The sequence below is a fragment of the Pectinophora gossypiella genome, chromosome 19 (genome assembly GCF_024362695.1).
Source record: "Pectinophora gossypiella chromosome 19, ilPecGoss1.1, whole genome shotgun sequence".
NCBI lineage: Eukaryota > Metazoa > Arthropoda > Insecta > Lepidoptera > Gelechiidae > Pectinophora > Pectinophora gossypiella.
Genome location: NC_065422.1, coordinates 13,315,995 through 13,340,349, shown reverse-complemented (window position 1 = coordinate 13,340,349; position 24,355 = coordinate 13,315,995). Strand labels below are relative to the sequence as shown.

Here is a 24,355-nt window from a genome sequence, read left to right as displayed (position 1 = left end):
CACCAGATCGTCGGTTCACCTTGTAGCGGGCCTACCCACTGAGCGTCGTCCGACACGTGGTCGCCACTCCAGAACCCTTCCGCCCCAGCGGCCATCGGTTTTCCTCGCTATGTGTCCTGCCCACTGCCACTTCAGCAACATCGCTAACTGTGCTGGCTAACTGCGAATATGACCTTAATCCCCCTAAATTCAAACAAGAAAAGAAATAGGAATACTATTTAAATAGTTATAATTATCAGATAAGGGCTCACAAGTAAATCATGTGCAGATCAAATGCATTTAGTGGTACGCTAATTTGATGGAGTCCCAATAGAGATTTCTTGTTTTGAAAATGTCATAATTTGTGTTAATGTACCAGCAATTGGGTCGTGTACTAGGTTCAAATTAAATTATGAAATTCTGATTACTAAATAAAGACACATCTAAAACTAATGAAAAACATTTTCTTTTTTTCTATTTAACTTATTTATGAATTTTAAACAAGAAAAACGTAATAATAAGTGCGACATTTTATCACGTTTTTCTATGATGTCACAGTGTGCTTTTTCAAACAAATTCCATAGTAATTTCGTGTTCTGACGATTAGTAAAAATTACCTGATTTGACTAGTTGGAAACTAGCCTATTATTTATGACTGATATCAAGTAGTTTCTAGGATTAGTGCCCAGTTAATGGCAATAGGATCGTCCCCTACCTACCTGCAACTCAAACATAGCTGGCGAGGAGTGAACACACTCCCAATATATTTTTTAGACCCTCCTTTATGCACCTCTGCCTACCTCATTTGGGAATATCGGCGTGATGCTCTTTTGCTATATTGGTTACTTTCGACATGTGCTACAACCTGAGCATAACTTGTTTGTGAAACGCACGTACAATGATTATGAAACGCAAGTGGTTGGCAATGAATTGTAATGATGATTACTTATTGTTAAAACTTGTAGTGTGTAATTTCACTGCTTAAAACACCGGGGGCGTAGCTCAGATGGTAGAGCGCTCGCTTAGCATGTGAGAGGTACCGGGATCGATACCCGGCGCCTCCAGGATAGCCTTTTGCTTAAAGATTTCATTTTGTTTTAATTGCAAACATCCCTCTGGAATTCTCAATGCAAGAGGGCGTGAAAATTTGTGAGAAACAATGATTTGACTGACTCTTATAATATTTATTTAAATAGGTATACCAACATTAGGTATACATATTGTTAAGTTATAAAATTAAATCTCACTAAACTAATGAGGTTTGATCAAAGTAGACAGACTGAAATGTGTCAACCTCTTGCAATATACGAGTATTTTCTTATTTCATTAAACCCTTTCTCTAACACATGTGTCTCGAATTAGGTATCCATCAGTGTCTTGAATAGGGTATGATGGATTTAGGTAACACAAAGCGAAAAGGGACCTGCGATCTCAATTTTCAGTAATGTTTTCTTTGACGCCTTTTGATGTACTCTGAACCTACGTGTATGTATGAAACGATTGATGAATGTGGAGGAAGCAAGAGAAGCGTATTAGGACCCAAGCAAATGGAATTCCATTGTTTCTGCTTACTCCGGTGGGATATAGGCGTGAGTTTATTTATGTTTATATTTGGATTTTATTCCAAATTCGAAATATTTATTGCATTGCCTTAGAGGATACATTAATGGAACTGGTGACTAAAAGAAAAATATCCGGATCAATTATCTTAACTGAACTATGTCAGTCTATGTCATATTCATTGAATAAAAAAGAAGTATAGAAATCGTTCAACTGCAAAATCAAGGGCAAGTTCGTAAAGAATGCTACTACTACACTAAGTATTATTGGTTCTGGCTACCCCAATAACATTTACAGGCATGGTTTGTGTATGTTCTGTACCTACTTGAATTCCACTTCACGTTTGGAGTAAATAACACGGTGCTTTGGCACTTTTTTAAGCTTTTTAAATTATCTTCGAAGTATTATAAAATAATAAAGTTTGCTTATAAATATAATAAATTACGTTTGCTTATATTTAAGCATATAACAAATTAATTAACGATTAAATTTCATATCGTATGCACTTAGTTAGACATGTCATTCTTTGGGCAACACTAATCTTCTTCTAAATATTAGCCTCCGTTCTCGGCCAATGACTGTCAGCTCTTTCCGCATAATTCTTGAAAGTAATTTTTCTTATGGTTCGTAATATTAGTGGCTATTATTTTCCTGGCACAGGATAGATCTTGTAGGAAGTTTTCAGAATTGGGCACGGAGAATCCGACGGGTAATTCATGGATCTTCTTCCCTCCCCAAGTGGCTATACCTAGGAGCGTCTTAGTTTTAGTATTATACACGGCTGCTCCTTCAGTGCCGAGATATTTCTTGCACTTTGGATCCGACGGCTTCGTCAGGTCGCACGCATGGTAACAAGGCACATAGTACCCTATTTTACGACCGTACACAGTACACAAAGTTATCCCGACGTGAACTTTCATTTCGTAAAGCCGAAAGTTGGTGTTAGACGTTTGCAGTTTGGCAAAAACCTTTTCTGAAGCGTAGCCTATGGCGACGTGATCTGTGCTTTTGTAAAGGTTCAGCTGTGCCAGCCAGCCGTAGGTGGCGTCGGTTCTACTGCCTTTGAACAGCTTGACTGTCTCCCACTTCGTTTTGTCTGTCTCTTCGTCTTGCTTGACGACGATGATGCCAATGTCGTCGAACATCTGCCTCGTAGGAGTGGATGGAAGGAGAAATGCTATGGGGTGTAGACGTTTGCTCATATATATAACTGTTGTGTATTCTATCTTCAACATGGGTATACAGCGGGCAGCGGTTATGAAGATTTGCTTCTCTATGCACGATGCTGTGCACATATACGGGTAGTCGAGGGTCTTGGAGTGGACGATACGGGCTATCCAAGGATACTCCTTCTCGGTGATCATCGTCGCTCCATCGTGATAATTGTCTAGTGTTGGGAAGATCGATTGATTCACATGCTTAACGATCTCTGGTGGTTTTTGTTTATTGTTAGAAGAATTGTCGTTGTTTTTCCTATTCCCTTCAATAACAGCTGCATCGTCAACGTCGTCTGGGTTGACCAACTCGGCTCCTGCTGGAAGGATCCTCGCTACTTCGGAGCCGTGAGTTTCATCATCCGCTAAACAGCGCCATTGTAGAAGAAAAAGTAGTTTTAAAATTATTTTCATTGCAGTGGATATAACTGCCTAATGACACTCCCACCAATAATAAATGCCATCCGAGGCTTGCAGGTCACTGCACAATATTTTTTTAAAACAGCACTGTTTCTTTAAATGTAAATATTGTTTTAAATATTCTCTGTGCTGTATAGACGAGTGTAAGTTACAGCAATACTAGTTTTATTTAGTTACGGATACATATATTTTACGTAACATAGATTTTTATAGCATTTGATCGCATATCATCTGACTTACTATTTACGATTTCAATTTCATTTCTGGTTTTATAATTGTATTTGATGATAACATAGAATATTCCGGTAAATCAACAGAATTAATGGTTGGTATTTTAAAAGACTTCACTCATGGACTGGTTGCCAGGAAGAAATTGCTTTGGAGCTGTAAGACCGCACATTGTGCTCTTTTTTGAGTTAGTTTTTTATGTTCTTTATTTGTGCGATAAGGTATCGACAGTGTCTTTATTTGTATTTAATTGTGGAGCATACTCCACCACGCTCCATTGTGGACCACCCGAGGTTATTCAAACAAGATTGTTTCCTAAGTTGACCCGAGCAAGAACCGAACCCTGTGCTCTGGTTTGGAGGTCAAGGTGTACCAGCAGGTTTTTTCTTATTCGTTCCGCGAGTTCTTTCACTTTGAAAGTGTCCTTGCCTTAACTACTACGTCATAATTTACTATGCTATCGTTACATTCACTGTTTAAGTCACCGGGGGCGTAGCTCAGATGGTAGAGCGCTCGCTTAGCATGTGAGAGGTACCGGGATCGATACCCGGCGCCTCCAATTAATTTATTTTTGTCTTAAATATTGAAAGTCTGTACATATATATTTTTTCGTTTAAAAGGCAAGATGACATACAGATTAAAGGCGATATATGTGAACTCGCTGAACGCTATTTGTAAAGAAGCGATTGAATAAAAAAATATACATAAAATCACGATTATACCTCAATTGGGGTAGTCAGAGGTGCATCTATCGCAAGATGAACTAAGTACCTACACCTCACCGAGCTTTCTGTAGACCAACGTGATAGATGGTTATCCGTATCGCTATCTGTAATGGTCAACTGTGTTAGTGAAAACTGTCAAAAGAAATTTAATTAATTTAAGTCCGGTACCGGGCTTCGAACCGGCGGCGCTCCCCGTTTGAGATGCAAATAAAAAAAAATGTTATTATTAAATCTTCTTCTTTCTTTAAAATTTGTCAACTCCTATCTTTGCCGCACCAATAAAAAAAGGAACGGGTTGCCGGCTCAAGTATTCCCTCCTTTTTACAATATGGTGTCCTTTAAGTGAAGCGTGAAGAAGCGCCCAGTAAACCAGTATGGTAGTCGCAAATGATTGGAAACTGACTCATTGCGTTGCTTTTCAGCTGCTACTGCAATTAGGGCTTCTCTATGTTTACCATCAGGCATAGTTGAGCCAAAATACTTGGCCAATATAAAAAAAAAAATAATTTTTATAAAGATAAGTTAACTTTTAATAAAAACGTATAGAATATCCTTAGGAAGAAAGTTTAACATTTTCTTTCAAACCCATTGGGACACCTCCAGACTAGCCCAGACATGTTGTTATAAATTTATTACCGTGTAAGAGCCCGCAGTGCTCCCCTGTCTACCCTGTCACGTAGCAAATGTCATATGCTGTAATATTTAGTAAGTCATCTTGTAAAGTTAAATGTTTGTCGAATTTGTTCTTGAATTCATGTTTGGATCATAAATGTGAAGGAAAACGTCGTGGAAACCCACATTCCCGAGAAATGCATTTTCGGAGGTATGTGACCTGATTAGCCTGGATTTCCTTTCCTTTTCCAAAGTGATTTTTATGATATATCCCCACCGAGATTCGAACCCGAGACTTCCGGATCGTGAGACATTGCCTAACTACTGGACTAAGGAGGCCGTTAAAAATTCCTGAAAAAGAAGAGGATGAAAAGTATAATGTGTAAAATACGCACGCGATCGAAGCCGGGAAGTGCTAGTCAGACAAAAAGGGAATATTTCTGGAGGCGCCGGGTATCGATCCCGGTACCTCTCGCATGCTAAGCGAGCGCTCTACCATCTGAGCTACGCCCCCGGTGTTCGATGTAATGAATTTGGTGACAGATTTACTCCGGCAAGGATATTAAAAGTGAAAGAACTCGATACTTGAACTGACATTGCAATTGTGTTAGGTTACTTTACAACCTAGTTAAATGAGATACTTTTTACGAAACGTCAAAACGAAAATTTTCTTTGGGGTTTGCATGGAAATACTGTCCTGTGACGTCATCAATAAAAGCGGTCAAACGTCGTATCCATTGTTACTTAATTCGTAAATAAAATTCGAAAACGAGTCGAAATGTAAATTGAGATTCTTTTTTGATCATCTTAGTCTAACTTCTATTTCTAGATTAGCATTTTATAATTTATCTTTGAACCAGTCAAATACCCTATTATTGTCTGTCTACCTCGTTAGGAATGTCTAGTACCTATAAGTAATATAAACGTATGTACGTATGTTTGTCCCAGACCGCGCATGTGCCAAACAATAGAACATTAATGAACCAAGTTATTATGATTCGTTCACCGCCTCTACAATGCGACATCAATATTTATTTGCTCGCTGTATTTCATGAAAATATTGATTTTAAAGGCGAGGTAGGTTTTATCATTGTACGGGTTTCAGCTATTGAATGTTTCATCAGAGATTCGATGCTATTTCAAAAATATATGACTCGAAAACAAAAGCGGGATTCTGGTGAATGTTAACTAATGCCTTATTTGTACATTTTATATTTGTGTAGTTAAAAAAAAAAACTCGATAAAAAGAGATGTAATAATTTAGTTTATTTGATTTTCATTTACCTCTGCCGGCGATGTTAACTACTTGGCTGGACTGATGGGGTGCGCTGAAGGTTTGCCCCCGGTATGTCGGATACGTTCCTTAAGTACGTTAGTTTGAACATCGATGAAATATAAATATAGTTTGTTACATTGGTCTAGTGGTTAGAGCGTTGGGCTCACGATCTGGAAGTCCGGGTTCCTAATTGTTGGAAAAAGTAAGACGATTCCGTGCTTTGAAAGGCGCGTTAAACTGTTGGTTCCGGGCTTCTAGTACCACGAACCTGCACTGCTGGGCTTGGTGGAGTATGCTCCATACCTCCTCCGGTGGATTGAGGGGAGGCCTGTGCCCAGCAGTGGGACGTATATAGGATGTTTATGTATGTTAGTTATGATTAAGTTCCTTAGTTGTTTCCAAATGCGAACATATAATAATAATCATAAAAGTTCATCTTTTAACACAAAATGGGATTTAACATTTTTCTGAGCTATCATGTGGTACATGTCAGTACTGTTACTGTGGTCTTATGGTTCACCGGCGATGCAGCTTACCACCTATTATGTTGGTCTAACAAAAAACTCCTATGATGTTTTTAATAAATTCGTCGTGTCTTATTAAGTGTCCAATCATCTTGCCTCTTCTGTCCTCAATTAGAAGAAAAGCTAGAAGGAAAGAGAGGATGGGGAAGACCAAGAAGAGCTTACATGGAACAGATTAAAGAAAAGGTTAACGTTGTGTCTTATAGGGAAGTCAAGGAATTGGCCTTTGATTGACTAGAATGGAAAATGCTACACCGACAAGAGCGTGGCTCTTAAATTGATGATGAACAGAAAGTTCAGTGTGCGTGTGGGTACTTAGTTCATCTTGAGATGGATTTACCTGTGCCTACCCCAATATAGTCGTATACAGCTTAATGTAAGTTTGATTGAGACCTTTTTACTAGGATTGCATAATTAATCAAGAATAAATACCAGGAGCACAGAAACAACAAGGCGATGTTGTGACTATCTCAGTCCATTAAGTGCTCTCAGCAGAAAGAAAAGCAAACTAAATTAGAAACTTGTCTTTATTTACTCTACTCTAAAACCTATTTTCTATTTTAACATCAGCTCAGAGTTGAAGATGGAGCCGGGATAATCTGGGAAAATTAAAAAGTAAGCAAATAAGAATAAAAGAGTACGGTTCAGAGGAAGTTGTAAATGGATGAGACTATTTATAGAGAAAAGGAAGGATCTTCAGAGATACGATTGTTTTACTGAAATAATACATTTCTAAATAGGTTTTTATTTTTATAATTACTTAAGAATAGACTTTCATGAGAGTGAAAGAAGCGAAAGTGGTGGCAGGATTGTATTAATCCTTTCACGGAAAGAGACCATGGATCATTGATGGTTCATAATAGGTAGTACGACACCTTGGAATCGGAACGTCCGTAGACGTTCTGTACTTGAAATTGTTTAGTGGAATTCCATTTTGTCTGCCTACCCCAACGGGAAATAGTAATTTTGTTTTTTTCTGTAATATTTTTCATCAATTACCTATACCTATATCTATCGATAGGCAGTCGATAGTCTTTTGATAGAGATGAACATGTTTTAAAAGAATTAAATTTACAAGATTTTTTTGTTGTTTTGGGGGAAGAAAAGACATACAGATAGATAAACAGATAAAAGGATAATAAATATACGTACATAAATATAATAACAGAAGGCTAAAGACGAAGGATTTCATTCTCTATTTCATTTTCAATTACATTTATACCTATGTAGATGTCCTTAGAAAAGGTTCAGTACGATCTATTCTAAACCGGCGCGGCGTGCGTGTGTGATAAATATGGAGCAAGTATCGAAGCAAATGGAATTCCATAGTCTCTGCTTACCCTGTTCGGAAATAGGCGTGATTTTATGTACGTTATACCTGTGGAAATAGACGTTTATGTGAAGATCCAGTCAAATCTAACCAATTTCTTACAAAAGTTATTTGATACGTAATTCTAATAAAAATACAGAAATCCTTTTCTAATTCACTTATTACAAAAATATTAAAATACTTTTAGAACTAATTTAAAAAGTTTTCCAATTATATGCCTAAGAATGGAAAGATGTTGAATGCGGTCCAGGTTTCCCTGGCGATTTAAACTTTGGAACTCAACCGTAACCTAAAAGTTAAGACTAATTTGTGAATTCGAGATCACTTGGGCCGTGTGCCAACTACAAGGAATATTAGCCGTATTTGCACTGTTCTTGCCATTAAGAACTTTCTTTAGATATAAACTTCGCCAATTCCTATGTGCCTTCGGGCAAGTTTGGGGCCAAGAGGAAACCAAAAAAGAAAAAATAAACATATGCGTTCAGCTATTAATCTGCCCTGGAATGTTATACAAGTCGACAGAGGGATAGTGACATCTTTACTATGTTTGGGCTGTCTATGCTTATGGCTGTTACCCGATGACTCTAGCCATAGAGGCAGCCAATCAGCTCGCGACACCAAACACTTCAGGTCCCCGATACCGACCCCGCCGGCGTGGTCGACGATTTCCCTCATTCAGCGCTTATCGCTATCGACCCACTAGGGTCGATTAATTCTTTCAAATATTTTTCCTCTCAGACGACGCCCTGAGCCGAGGTTCGCGCCCAACTGGGCACCCTCAGGCCTGTTGTCTTAAACGTTGTACCGGGTGAGAGCCTTCAGCGCTCCCCATTTGTCCGGCCAAGTAGTTAATGCCATCTGCGGCAAATCTACAATAAGACACGTCAAAAAAAAAAAAAAAAAGCTTATGGCTGTTTATATCTGGGACTGTCGTCTATATCTGGGGCTGTCTATGTCTGGGGCAGTCTTATGTCTGGGGCAGTCTTATGTCTAATAGGGCTGTTTATGTTTGGGAGCTGTTTAAGCCTGGAGCTGTCTAGTCGGGGGCTGTCTATGTCTGGGGCCGCTTATGTCTAGGACAGCCTTATGTATGGGACTGTCTGTCTGGGACTGTCTAGTTGGGGGCTGTCTATGTTTGGGGTTGTTTATGTCTGGGGCTGTCTGTGTCTGGGGCTATCTATGTCTGGTGTCTGTTACCATGTGGTTCATCACATGTCTCTTAGGACTTTATTAAAAAAATGTGTTAGCCACTTTCTTAACTCTTCGGTGAATAATAAATAAAAAAAATATATAAAAAGTGTATTCGTTTTTTTAATTTACTATCTGATGTCAATTTCGCAATGTCCTCGCTTCATATCTCACGCCACTGACTAGTGTTACCGACAATGTCGCTACTTGAATATGATTATGAAAGTGGTTGGCAATGAATTGTAATAACGTTTGCTTGCTGTTGTTTCACATATAGATTAAAAATCTACCGCTTCATACACCGGGGGCGTAGCTCAGATGGTAGAGCGCTCGCTTAGCATGTGAGAGGTACCGGGATCGATACCCGGCGCCTCCAGGATACTCTTTTTGTTTTAAATTTTACATGATCCTACAGTAGACTATCAAATACCGTCTGTAGTCTGTGACAAGGACTATAAAGCATATCTCAAAGGCTCTAGTAGATTTTGCTTTCAGTGATTATTTTAATTTGTATCCTGTGTATGTACTATAAGCAATCATAATGGAAATTGTTCAGTTAATTATCGATCGATTCAATAATTTTTATCCATAACATGCGTGACACGTGATTTTGTTTGTATTTTGACAGAACGACATGACTTATTTGGGTTCACACATTAGCACCAACCAACAAGACGACATAATTATATCGTCAGAATCGATAAAATGACCGTGACAAATTTTATCACTTTACGCATGTTAGCCCTGCAGAGCTGGATGATGAAGGCCTAGGTGAACGGTCACCAGCCATAGGTGAACGGTCACCATTTTAGTATATGTATACACTTTGAAACCATGTCATATTCACTTTTTTGACATAATGTAACCGTAAGTCTCATTAAATGTCAAATATGATAGTGCTACAGGGTTCTAAAGTGGGTACATGATATTGCTTATGACTGAACATACCGCGATCAAATCCAGGATGTTTTAAAGAAAGGCCAGGTCCAGAGTTCTCTAAACTGGTGAACATGCCTGAAGACTTTGTAGGATCGTAGTGAGTCGTATTCCGTAGTCTCTGCCTACCCCAACGGGAAATAGGCGTGATCTTGTATGTATGCATCATGCAAGATGTTCCACGTTCATCTTCCATTTAGAAAACAGGTTTTGCAAAGTATCCTCTCCAGAAACCGGAGCATCGATCCGGATAATAATTATACCAGGGTTGCAAACGCGACGAGTCTGCATTCTGGTCCGGGGACGTCCGGATTACGGCCGGATTAGTCCTGGCTCGGCTTTGCCCGGACAATATGCCCCTATTAACTGTCGGACCGCGCTTTCCGGACTTTTTCTAGCTAATATACCGGGGATTGTTCGAAATGGGAAAAATGGGATTTATCTGGATTTAATAACCAGGATGGCATGAGTGCAAAGAGAGTAGGTAGTGTGTTCTCTTTAGTTAATAATATTTGATCACAATTAAGAATAATTCTCCAAAATTAACCCCGTCGGGAATTGAAGCCAATACTTCACCTTCTTAAACCCCTTCAGGCTGAAGTATTGGGTTCAATTACCGACGGGATTCATTTTGAAGATTGAAAGGATTAATCGACCCTAGTGGGTCGATAGCGATAAGCGCTGATTGAGGGAAATCGTCGAACACGCCGGCGGGGTCGGTATCGGGGTTCTGAAGTGTTTGGTGTCGCGAGCTGATATCGAACTAGCGACTCTATCATGGAAGTCACGCGTTCTCACACAGATTCTCTCTGAACAGGGTTATCATGGATTTTAACCCTTTTTAACACGTTTTAACATTATTAAAAAAATTCAAATTCAAAAATATCTTTATTCAGTAGGTAACATAGTTACACTTTGAATCGTCAATTTTACATAACGAACGTCTCATCCGCCTAAAACTACTGCAGCTTCTCACAACCTGTATAGCCGGGGATAAGAAGCGGCAAGAAAAACATCTGCACAGGACCCTAAACGTTCTTTAAAAAAATAAAAATATACATAAAATATTGGTATACAATTGAGTAATTTAGCTACCTAATATCAGTTCTCAGACAGTTAATCCCATGCATTCATATCTTCTAAATAATCACTAACTTTATAATAACCTTTTTTGTAAAGTTTTTGTTTAACTACTGTCTTAAAACAGTTGAAAGGCAAATTCTGAATGTCAATGGGAATCTTATTGTAAAAACGTATACATTGCCCCTTAAAAGATTTAGTAATCTTATGTAATCGACTGACTTGTAAAGCAAGTTTATTTTTATTCCTGGTATTAACAATGTGCCGATCGCTATTTTTTGCAAATAATCCTATATGTTTTTTTACATATATTAAGTTTTCAAAGATATATTGTGATGCCAAAGTTAAAATATTAATTTCTTTAAATTTATTTCTAAGTGACATCTTGGGGTCCCAATTTGTAAATCGCCAATATGATAATGCAACACAAAACAGAAATATCCTTCAATATCCATACACCAATCCTTGTATGTACATTATTACCCTGGGCGCGTGATTTTGTAATAATCGATCTGAACAAGGGAGGTTGTAAACATCCCGGGTAAAGGTAAAGGCAAAGGTTCCTCTGAAGCCTCCTTTGATGTCGGCATCCTCAAAATATGCGCATAATACTAGTACCGAGGTCATGTTGGCACAAAATAATATAGACATTTTTGACAACAAATAGTGCAATCTTGGATCTGGTACAGAGGGGATAATGGACCTCATCAACCCTGATGTTAGTGTTACCATTGATTGAGGGTTATTTAGTGGCTCAACAGTGCATACTTACTTAAGTAAAATAGTATCTGAAGAAGAAATCATCACGGGGTTATTATATTTGTTTAACTGCCTAATCTTCTTCTACTCAGAATCAGAATCAGAATCATTTATTCAACGTAATTATCATGGATAAACTTGTTGAAGGTCAATGTAACATTTTTGAATTTACGTCATTTCGCAAGGTGTTATGGCTGAGGAGAAGAAATGACAAGAAACTGCAACAGCAACACATCTTTTAAATCAATGAGGGTACATTACAAGTTATTTAATAACTAGAGGAACACATTCAATACCAGAGATTTTTATCATTTAGGTAATCATTAATCTTATAATAGGCTGTGTGGGTTGTGTGGTGGATTACCAACCTCACCAACCCTGGCGTCTAGGTTATTATTGAGCCGCCAAAGACCCTGACATGGCTCATGTAACGACTTCTTACTTACATCAGAAGTATAAGGTGATCAGTCTGTAATATCCTAATCAAACTAGGGATCACAAAGTATTTTTTGAGATATTTCCCCGCCGGGATTCGAACCCGGTACCTCCGGGTCGTGAGCCTAACGCTCAACTACTGCCCCATGGAGGCCGCTGCTTCCCAACTGCCCAATGAGAGATTTCTTTGTTAGAATATTGGTAATTACTAATTAGTTAGCCAACAGTTTTGTGTAACTACTTACATTTTTGTTTCAGTAAATCGTCTTGAAGCAAAATTGATAAAATGACACAGAAAAGTACATTTGAGTGATTATAATAAACGTTTTTCCTATATCGAACAGAACCCTAAATAAAGACAATGGAATTTGAATAATTTGGTAGGTTGGAACGGAGCGTGTACTGTTTAGATGCTTGAAACGGAACGCTTGGCATAACTCTTGTGACGTCACAAGCTTTTAGACCGGCGTTAACGGTGCTTTTTTTTATAAAATTTATTACTCTTGGCTTTGGCAACTCGCCCCGTCTGCCTCTGGCCCTTTTATTTTACTTTATGTGAGATATAAAGATGTGATTTATTGGATGGGTGTGGTCAGAAGACTTATGTTCACCACTTGTATGTGCTTCTTACATTGTTTTCCGGCCAAGTAGAATGCCATTTACGGCAAATCAACAATAAGTCACGTCAAAAGAAATCTTATTGTAGAGTTCGTTTTATTTAACTATTACTTCTTGGCACATTTTTTTGAGGCTTATTATTGTAGATTTGCCGCAGATAGCATTAACAACTTGGCCGGACAAATAGGGAGCGCTGAAGGCTCTCACCCGGTACAACGTTTAAGACAACAGGTCTGAGGGTGCCCAGTTGGGCGCGAACCTCGGCTCAGGGCGTCGTCTGAGAGGAAAAATATTTGAAAGAATTAATTGACCCTAGTGCGTCGATAGCGATAAGCGCTGATTTATGATGAGGGAAATGGTCGACCACGCCGGCGGGGTCGGTATCGGGGACTTCTAGGCACACATAACAATAGATCAAAAACTAAAACCCGGCTACGGAAAAATCGCGCTCTAAAAAGTATGAAACACGAAAATACCTATTTCTCTGAAATTCTTCTGTATAGTGATGTTCAGGTGATAACCGTGGTCGTACGCCAATCTGTTTTAAGAGTTTACTTCTCAACATACATTATGTATGTTAGCTGTCAAACAGAAAACCCTCCTTTCTGCTTTGTTGCAGTCAGGTAAAAATTGCTTAAGTAGTTGTCTTGTTACCCACCTCAACGAGCGGTTTGTTTTATAAGTTTTTTATGTATTTTCCTATCCTTGTTTCAGACCTCCTCATAGAAATGCTGGGAGTACTCGCGAGCTATAGCGTGACAGTCAAGGAACTCAAACAGCTTTTCAGTGCCATGAAGGCAGTCAACGGAAAATGGGTAAGCTAAACCATATATTATAATAAAAGAGAAACGACCTCTGTGGTCCAGTAGTTGAGCGTTGGGCTCACGATCCGGAGGTCCCGGGTTCGATTCCCGATGGGGACATATCACAAAAAATACTTTGTGGTCTCTAGTTTGGTTAGGACATTACTAGCAGATAATCAGATTGTTCGAAATTAAGATGATCCGTGCTTCGGAAGGCACGTGAAACCGTTGGTCCCGGTTACTACTTACTTACGTAAGTATGTAGTCGTTACATTAGTCAGGGTTGATGACGTTGGTACTCCACCTCACAACCCACACGATAGAAGAATATAAAAGCGAAAAATCACTGACTGACTCACTCACTCATCACGAAATTTCAAAAGCTACAACTGTTAGGAGTCTCAAATTTTTCATGGGGGTTCCTTTTAGGATGTAGGTGCTCATTAAGACGGGATTTTGCGAAATTTAACCCCTAAAGGGATAAAAAGGGATGGTCAAGTTGGTGTGGAACTCTTATAGTTTTAATAGTAGGGTCTCACGCGAACGAAGTTGAAGTTGAAGAACAGCTATTCTTCTATAAACTTATGTGGTCCTGGTAATTGAATCAAAGTTTTGGGTGTAGTAATTTCTTTAATAAAGCCTCGGACATCGCAAAGGACAGAAATATTATGCTTTCTCGCTTGGGCAGCAATTTCTGCAAGACATCCTTTGGACACTTTAATATTAAATCACTACATAGCATAAAACAAAGTCGCTTTTTCTGTCCCTATATATATATCCCTATGTACGCTTAAATCTTTAAAAGTACGCAACGGATTTTGATGCGGTTTTTTAAATAGATAGAGTGATACAAGAGTAAGGTTTATATTTATAATAACACCCATTAAATAGTGGAGAAATACTGTTATTTTTGAGGTTTTTAATGTGATGTCGTAAATAATTTCATTTTTTCTTCAGCATTGCATCCGAGCGAAGCGATGTATATTTTCTTTCTAATTTTGTTATGGCTGTTTTTAACTGTAGGGGTGGGGCGACATAATGCAAGACCAAGAAGTGAATAGCTTCCGAGAAATAAAAAAATACTTGCCAAATAAAATCATTCCGCATTTGGACACAGCATCAACCACGAGGCTACGTGGGATGATAAAAGGGACTAAATTTTTAAATTGAATCATGCCGAGTTATTGACATTTGAAAACGTGTCAATAAATAAAACGTGTCGTGTAAACGTTTATATGTACTCTAGTCTATAAAGGTGTCGCTTACCTTAGCGATACCTTCAGAAAATTGAACTCCGGGAACTTTTACATAAATTCACGCCCGTAATCTCTAACGGTTGAGCAGTGCCACAAGTAATCAAAGACATTTTTTTTTGTTTTGGTTTTCCCCGAAGCGCAAGGTAAAGGGAACTGTGCCAATACAGCCATGTTTTATGTATTTTTTTTCTTGATGATTTTTAATGAAATGATGAAAGGTGATGACTATGAATTTATTCATAAGTCCGCATAAACTTTAGAGTTGTAAAGCGGCTTGATAATAATAATTACTTATTGTTTGTCAGAATATGACTGAATGTGCTGAACCATATTTACTTCCTTCACTATGTATGACCACATTTATTACATTAAATTTCATTATATTACAATTCTTGTTGGCACAAAGCGAAAATAGGTAGATACACTTTGTTTATTGAATATCTCGAAGGTTCCCGCCAAAAAGTCAACTTGCAGCTGCTGTTGATACGAAGTCCTAAGATGGATATGATGAACTTATAGTGAGAAGTGATCAGCCTATCGCCTATAATAATTATGTCCCTCATGTTAGAAATTCTGTCGGATTGTTGGGATGAAAAGCAGCTGATCGTGTTAACATAGCATCATACCTGTATCCCCGAGGGATAGGCAGAAGTGAATGGTATACACAAACACATCCACTCCTCGCCAGCTATGTTTAAGCCCGTCAGCCCATCTGTGCCCCGATAAAAATCCAATTTCGGATGCTTTAATTTCTATGGTAATAAAGCCAATCAACATAAATGAGAAACGGTCAAACTTATCCTATTTTTATTTCTTTTTAAACTGGAAACACAACCGTTGTTATTGTCTTATTATTGAGTCATCGAAGTTAAGCTTCTATGTTGGAGTGATGTACTGGAATGATTCCAAAGTGGGAATGTTCCTATTCTTTTTCTTCTCATTGTATGGGTTGTGAGGTGGAATACCAACCTCATCAACCCTGGTGTCAGGGTTATTGACCCGCCAAAAGCCCCTGAAATGGCTCATGTAACTACTACATACTTACATCAGTAAGTAGTAACCGGGAACAACGGCTTAACATGTCTTCCTAAGAACGAACCATCGTAATTTCGGACAATCAGGTGACCATCCTGTAATGTCCTAACCAACTTAGGGATCACAAAGTCATTTTTGTGATACGTCCCCACCGGGATTCGAACCCGGATCGTGAGCCCAACGCTCAACCACTGGATCACGGAGGTCATACTAAACTCTTTTTTTTTAATAATAGTTGATATTTTACATAACTTTTACCCTTTTTTACTGCCTTGGCACATCACTCTAGTAGAAAAAAAAAATAGAATGCAAAGAGAAAATTTTAATCGAAAAAAAATCTGTCTCGGATGGGACTTGAGCCCGCATTTCTTGTCAAACCGGGACGAGCGTGTCAACTACTACACCACCGGGTCCTCCAGCTGAGAGCTGAGGGTTCAAGTCTCGTCCGAGTCAGAAATTAAAATTAAAATTTTCTCTTTGTGTGCTTCCCTAAGCACGTGTAAGTGCTTCAAAACAAAAACACACGTACACCTTCGTTCATTTAAATAACGTGGTTTCAAGGATTTGGGCAACGGCCTCCGTGGTCCAGTGGTTGAGCGTTGTGCTCACGATCCGGAGGCCCCGGGTTCGAATCCTGTCGGGGACAAATCACAAAAATGACTTTGTGATCCCTAGTTTGTTTAGGACATTACAGGCTGATCAGCTGATTGTCCAAAAAATAAAAAAATCCGTGCTTCGGAAGACACGTTAAGCCGTTGGTCCCGGTTATTATTTACTGATGTAAGTACGTAGTCGTTACATGAGTCATGTCAGGGGCGTATGGCGGCTCAGTAATAACCCTGACACCAGGGTTGATGGGGTTGGTAATTCAACTCACAATCCACACGATGGAAGAAGAAGGATTTGTGTCCGGTTAATGGCAACAGTCTCGCCCCCCATTACATGCGACTTAAACATAGCTAGTGAGTACTTAGTGGGTGTACTGTACATCTCTGCCTACCCCTTCGAGGATACAGACAGGCGTGATGCTGTGTATGTCGTCGAAGACCGGAATGGCGTTACACTGTTCACAAAAACGTGGACCTGTACGAAAAGAAGCGTTTAGAAGATCTTGACGTAAAACGCCAAACACGGAAGACTCGACAGAAGCCCTCCTACAACTATACGTTTAATTCTGCTGGCCAGTTATTCTGTGCGCCATGTGGCCGAACCTTCAAATCGAAGTTCGGTTTTGCTAGCCACATTAGAGTCTATCATAAAACCGACCTGGGATAGACATTTAGGAGTCGCCGTCGCCGGACACGGCTTGGACGCGATGATGATCAGTATTAGAGAATGGCAATTTTATAGTTATGACTATTATGATTCACATGCGAGCAGATAACAGCCAATTGATAAGAATGTCGACAACCTGAATAGTTTTCAAAGGGTTATAAACGTTACGTAAAGGCAAAGACAAAGACATAGTTCTATTCTAATACAAACTAAATTATACTGAAAGCATCTTTGACCTCAGAGTGACAAGGGTCTGTCTGGATCCATCAAGACGCAACATAATAACGTCCTTAGGGGCCCAGGTCAATGGAACGGTGCATATCGGATTCCAACCACGTCCCGCGGCTAAGTAGAGCTAGCCCCCCTGGAACAGTCGTGTGGCGAGTTTGAAATATTTTCAATCTACCAGGGGAGCAGAAATTTATCGACTAACGTGAAATGTGGTTTGTGAAAGCGGTGAGATATTGCGAGTTGAAGTAATATAGCGGTGTTATAAATCGTCCGCGGAGCGCGGAGATAGGTAGTATGATGGTTTTGAGGATAATTTAACACTTTCAAGGACAGAACGTCTACGGAGGTTCCGATTCCAAGGCGTCATACTACCCATTATGAACCATCAATGACCCATGGTCTCTGTCCGTGTAAGGGTTAATAGAACATCCATGTTGATATAATTTCTTATTCCTATCACATGTGTGTTGTGAGGTCGATGACCGATCATACCAATTGTAGTTATTATCAGGGTTTTATGACCGTCAAAGGCTCTTGACATGTTTCATGTAACGACATACTTAAGTAAACAATAGTCTACCATCAGCTTAACATGCCTTCCGAAGCACGGAGTCATTTTACTTTTTGGTTCGTAATCCGGTGATATACTTTGTTTTTGTCTTAACCAAACAAAGAACAGTCTCACAAAGTGATTCCGACAACGCCTTCATTGGGAATCTAACCCGAAATCGTGAACCGAATGCGTGACATTTCTCTTATCGATAAATAGTTTATAGAACTACTTAATAGGTGGGTACTTAGTTATTATAAATATAGATAGGCAGAGATGACTTTCATGGTTTTATTAGAAATAACTTAGAATTTTTGAATATTTGAATAAATGATTTCTGATTTCTGATTTCTGAATGGTAAGTAAGTAATATCCCAAGCGTGATTAATTAGGCTTATAAAATAGACCATTTTATTAAAGCAATTTTGAGGCTGTTGTAAAAGGTTCCATTTTTGCTGAACACGTGCCGAATTAGGGATTAATTAAAAGGGCTAAAATGTTTTTAGAAAATGTCTCTACAGATTTGGAATTAGAAGGGAAGATGTAATAAGACCAAACTCACGCCCGTAATACCTAATGGAGTGGGCAGAGCAACTTGCAGCCACTCTTGCGTAAGATGGATATTTTGAACCTTACTATAGTCATAAGGAAAAAATAATAATAAACTGATAATTTCACCTCACGAATAAATATGAAATTTACTCTCTGAAATAAATAATTTGGATAGTAGGTAATAATATCTGTTCAAGTATTACTTTTACATGGCCGTAATTTATTTGGGTTTCGTAAAAGTTCCTTCGTTTGATATTCATTTCAGTATATTTAATTACTAAATATTAATATGGGACTGCAAATCAAAGTCTAGACGGACGACGAATAAAAAAATACTTCCATTAATTTGTTCTTTTATGACTTTCATTTATGTACAAAACGAAATTGCAGTGTACGGACAAACAAACCAGGATGAAAGCGACCAAACTTAAAAGACAAGCAGCTCCAACTACCAGGCGAACATAAACACAAAGTAACCAGGCCGTTTCTGCCGGCTAATTACCCCTCCGCCGCATTGCTACGATGCAAATTTGAAAAGCCTCCGCGGTCCCGCTAATTGAACGGGTAACTGCCGCCTCCCGCATTCGGTCGTTTTCCCGCCGAGCTCCCGCCAGTTCTGTTGCCCTGGTAGAATTAGCCGGCATTGTGGGGGCGGTAATGCGACTTCAGTTGCTAAGTTCTCGTTTTGGTTGTTTAATTTGGGGATAACTTTCTTTGTTGTTTTTATTGATTGCTTCTATGCTGTTCTGGGAGCAAATATAAAACATAGAAAACGTTCAGCCGCTTGTCTTCCCGGGTATGTCGTAAAAACCGACAGAGGGATTGTGTCCTCTAACATGATGGCTAATGTTATGGGCGATAGGCTGATCATTTATCACCATAAGGTTCATCATATCTAGCTTACGACATAGTATCAACAGTGGCTGCAAGTTGTTTTTGATTACTTGTGGCTCTGCCCACCCCAATAGGGATTACGGGCGTGAGTTTATGTATTGAACAGAGAGAAAAAATATACGGCAATCGTTATTCGCAAAATGGTAATTGGTTGTACATAACAAAGGCTCACGATTATATATCCCAATTGGGGTTTCTAATAAAACGGCCTCCGTGGTCCAAAACGGCCTCCGTGGTCCAGTGGTTGAGCGTTGGGCTCACGATCCGGAGGTCCTGGGTTCGATTCCCAGTGGGGACATATCACAAAAATTACTTTGTGGTCCCTAGTTTGGTTAGGACATTACAGGCTGATCACCTGATTGTCCGAAAGTAAGACGATCCGTGCTTCGGAAGGCACGTTAAGCCGTTGGTCCCGGGTACTACTTACTGTGTAAGTACGTAGTCGTTATATAAATGAGTCATGTCAGGGGCCTTTGGCGGCTCAATAGTAACCCTGACACCAGGGTTGATGAGGTTAGTAATTCGCCTCACAACCCACACGATAGAAGAAGAAGAAGGGGTTTCTAATGTATGGTTTCAACACACACCCACTCCTCGCAAACTATCTACAAGTATCATAGATGCGAAATGTGGGATTAGTGGGCGAGTCTAGTACCCATAACCTCACAGAACTTCCTCTTAGCGTGATGTGGTGAGCAGTATCACAGTCTATAATGATCGAGCCAACTTTTCAAATACGGTTTAAATAAGCATATTACAGAATCCACTTAAAACACCTAACACACACGCATGCACACGAACGGCAGCGATCATCCAGTGGACTCTTTACATCCGATCCCAAGATAACGAATCGGAGGGCTGGGGTGATCGCTGTCTTTTACACACACACACACATACGCACATACGCACACGCACACGCACACGCACACGTACACGCACACACACATACACCTTCCAATTTATATACTTTAGTTTTTGTAATACTATTAAGACACTGTGAATTTCCCAAATAAATTAAATAAAATAAATAACAAAAAAATAAAATAAAACTTATGATGCAAATTCGTGTCGAAACTGCGACTGACCATATTGCTATGTGAGGATATAGCCGATAGTATAGCGCATTGTTTTGTTTCAGCCACGGCATTCAGCGAAACTCCTGAATGTGTTACGGCAGATGCCGCACAGAAACGGTCCGGATGTATTCTTCAGCTTCCCCGGTCGGAAAGGCTCGGTAAGTACTTGATACTACTATTTTAACATAACTATTTGTCACATAATGTAGCCGTGTGGCTGAGTGACTGATAGGTGAGTTGAGATGATTATTTGGGAAGTAGACGAGTAACATGAGTAGTACAGAAGGTATAGAGTATAGAAGGGATGCGCAGAGAAATAATAGATTGAGTGAAGGAGTGTGAATGAGTGAGAGTGATAGGAGTGAGAAGGGAAGGAGAGGGGAAGATAGCTGATGGCGGACGAAAAACGATGGTGGTGTAATACGTAGAAAATAAAATAAAAATAAGTGTTCCGTACTAGACTGTTTAATTGAGCAATCCCAAAATCCCTCACAATATAAATCATTAAAACTGTAAGTACTTAAATCTTTTACTTATAGTTCAAAATGTCCTTGCAAAGTAAATATAAGAACATATTTTTTTTATATCTTTTATTTAATAAAGGACTTGGTACAAGAATAACGACCATGTCGTCCTCGTAATTAAACAGTAAATAGGAATTATTTTACATGATAAAAGCTTATTAATATAATTGACAATTTATTCAGTAGCTATTGGTCGTGGGATTACCCACGCAATTCCTCTATAAATATATTTTTATTGCAAAACATACAATATAATGTAAAACTATTATTAGGTAATCTTAAAATTCAAAAATATCTTTATTCAGTAGGTAACATAGTTACACTTTGAATCGTCATTTTTTACATAACGAACGTCTCATCCGTTTAAAACTACTGCATTTCTATTTAATAATTTACTAATAATAATTTAATAATAATCTTAAAATTACAAATATTTTAAACTAGACTACGAAAACTAAAAACAAAAAAAAACAAAAGCACACGCAAGTAGACTCAATTAAAAATGCTCCCTTTTACCACCTCTCGACCTTTTTTTTTGTTATGTGACTTATTGTAGATTTGCTGCAGATGGCATTAACTACTTGGCCGGACAAATGGGGAGCGCTGAAGGCTCTCACCCGGTCATCTCTCGACCGAATGAGCCCATCACACTCGCAGCGTTTTATTTATTTATTATCTAAAGTATTCAATACACATAGTCATTACAGGTACATGCCTATTGCGACATGTAAACAATATACTTACTTCTGCAATAAACTAAGAAATCTGTGTACCATATATAAATATATAACATAATAAAAACAATCTCTTTTCTTTAACAATAACTTAGATAACTAATACACAACTACAGATTTCTAATACATATCGAATTATATCTAATAATAATTAATTATTTTGTCTATTATAATTATATTACTATTAGTTATTGATGTCAGGGGCCTTTGGCGGCTCAATATTTACCCTGACACCAGGGTTGATGGGGTTGGTAATCCACCTCACAACCCACACGATAGAAGAAGAGAGATCTCTCCTTTATTTAGATATTTAATATACAACATAAGATACATACACGTACATAATCACGCCTATTTTCTGTTGGGGTAGGCACGGAGTTCCACCTACTACGATCCCGCAAACTACTTTCGCTTCTTCCATTCTCATCAAAATAAAAAAGGTACCTCCCCCCCCTCCACCCCTCACTCCGGCTCGCCCCCTAGATGCGGGGACTTTTAGTATATTAACACCTTAAACACCCTGAACACATATCTAAGGAAAACCTCAGGATCTCACGCACTCTACAACCCCCTTTGAGGCATTTGTTGAAACTACAAGCTAAAAGCTAAAATAAAATATCTATACAAAATTTAATCAAAATGGAAATTAAAACTTACATAAGATACTTACAGTGCTTGTACGTATTTTCTTAATATTCATCGGCATTCATCGCATTTCCAAATTCAAACGAATGTTAATTTCCATGTCTCTCAATTTTTCGATTTATCGTACATTAGAATTTGAATTCAGAACTAAATACTTCATTGTTTTTTTTTTGTTTTTTTTTTTTATTATTTTAATATTTATTTACTCTAGAAACAATAATAATAAAAATCAGACATTCATTCTTCATTGTTATATTGAATTGGGTCGTGTACTAGGTCTGGCTTTTTGGCGGGAAACGGGAACGGGACAGTTGCTTTCTTCATTGAATAATCAAAATAATTAATACGAAGTGGTGTTTTGTGGTTAATGATCGCATTAAGTTAGTCGGAAGACATTCGCGAGTGTTATTATGTCGGAGTATTCAATAAACAAAGTGTATCTGCCTATTTTCGCTTCGTGCCAGGAAGCCGCTTCATAACTCGAAAGTTTATGCGGACTTTTGAGTTAATTCGTTTGGGGTTCGGAGTAGGAGTCTACTCCGAGGGTGGGGGCTTAGGTTTCATCATCATCACCTTTCATTATTTCATTAATCATCTAGAAAAAAAAATACGTAAGACATGGCTGTATGGGCATAGTTCCCTTTGCCTTACCCTTCGGGGAAAACAAAAAAAAAAAAAAGTGTACTAGGTCTGCTCCTCAAAAACAATATAGATTTCGCTGTAAAGATTTTCCTTCGTTTAACCTTCATGGATAACAGACAGATGCTTGTGTTTGAATATAAATGATGACCCTTTTTATTACACCCAGGCAAAATTACATCTTCCACCTATTATTATTCTGATCAAAATGAAGAGAAGCAATATAGGTAGCAACATAATTGGGTCGTGTAATAGGTTCACGATAAATTATGAAATTCTAATTACTAAATAAAGACAGATCTAACGAAAAACATTTTCTTTTTTCTATTTAACTTATTTATGAATTTTAATCAAGAAAAACGTAATAATAAGTCAGACATTTGATCACGGTTTTTTATTACGTCATAGTGTGCTTTTCATAGTAATTTTGTGTTTTGACGTTTAGTAAAAAGTGACTGATTTGACTAGTTGGAAACTACCCTATTAAGCGTGAACTAGGTGTGAAATTGATGAACAAGGAAATTAGCATTAATTTGTATTCGGATATGTGATGATTGCCATGCGCCGATAGAAGCACTGTACTTTCACGATCTCCTGTCTATAATACCTACTGTCATAGTTACCTTTTGATTTTGATACGAAGTTCTCGGATGGATAATGGATATGATGAGCTGTATGGTGCTGGGTGATCAGCTCAGCTGGACCAGCAGCTCATAATGGCCCATCATTTATTACCGACTTCAAAAAAGGAGGAGGTTCTCAATTCGACCGTATATTTTTTTTTTTTTTTTAAATAAAACAATCGATTACTCGACATACGACATGAATGATTTTGTTTAATGTTAAAGTAAGGACCAATTTATTCAAACAATGAAAAACAAAACAAACACATCTTATAAATAAAACACCTCCTCCAATGCGTCACATCGAGGCAAGGTGCCCAACAGGCTGGCAGCATTACCCCTCTGAATCGCCAGGCTAATTCTCTGACAGAAATAACTACCAGCCCTAGCATCCCCCGAAGCCCCGATAAGACGCATTGAGAGATCCTTAAAAAAATGTTCGGTCATGCCTCGACCAATTTTATGTGTTCCATCCTTGTCAAGGGGAGTGCTAACCGTCTCTCCTTTCAATAGACACAAAGATGTTAAAGTTGTTTTTTTTTATTCTCTTCTAGTCCTGTGTAAAAGCACACAGAAAAACATACATTAAAACAGAAAAAATATTTATATAGTTATCGAACAATATATTTCATGT

General features: G+C 38.4%; 1 protein-coding gene and 5 non-coding genes across 6 annotated transcripts in view; 4 read left to right on the top strand and 2 right to left on the bottom strand.

Annotated features, from left to right (window-relative positions):
• Positions 1–24,355, top strand: part of LOC126375406 (neurobeachin) — a gene marked incomplete at its 3' end in the record, with an annotated part of 592,334 nt that overhangs the window by 236,862 nt on the left and 331,117 nt on the right. Inside the window, exons 4-5 of the mRNA XM_050022313.1 lie at positions 13,599–13,699; positions 20,619–20,714. Of these exons, the coding sequence (XP_049878270.1) occupies positions 13,599–13,699; positions 20,619–20,714 (197 nt within the window). The remainder of the gene's footprint in view (positions 1–13,598; positions 13,700–20,618; positions 20,715–24,355) is intronic.
• On the top strand, positions 971–1,043 carry Trnaa-agc (transfer RNA alanine (anticodon AGC)). Its single transcript has one exon. It is a non-coding gene; the product is annotated as a tRNA-Ala (tRNA).
• Trnaa-agc (transfer RNA alanine (anticodon AGC)) lies at positions 3,888–3,960 on the top strand. Its single transcript has one exon. It is a non-coding gene; the product is annotated as a tRNA-Ala (tRNA).
• On the bottom strand, positions 5,180–5,252 carry Trnaa-agc (transfer RNA alanine (anticodon AGC)). Its single transcript has one exon. It is a non-coding gene; the product is annotated as a tRNA-Ala (tRNA).
• Trnaa-agc (transfer RNA alanine (anticodon AGC)) lies at positions 9,360–9,432 on the top strand. Its single transcript has one exon. It is a non-coding gene; the product is annotated as a tRNA-Ala (tRNA).
• LOC126375812 (U6atac minor spliceosomal RNA) lies at positions 24,153–24,238 on the bottom strand. The gene has a single exon (XR_007567655.1). It is a non-coding gene; the product is annotated as a U6atac minor spliceosomal RNA (small nuclear RNA).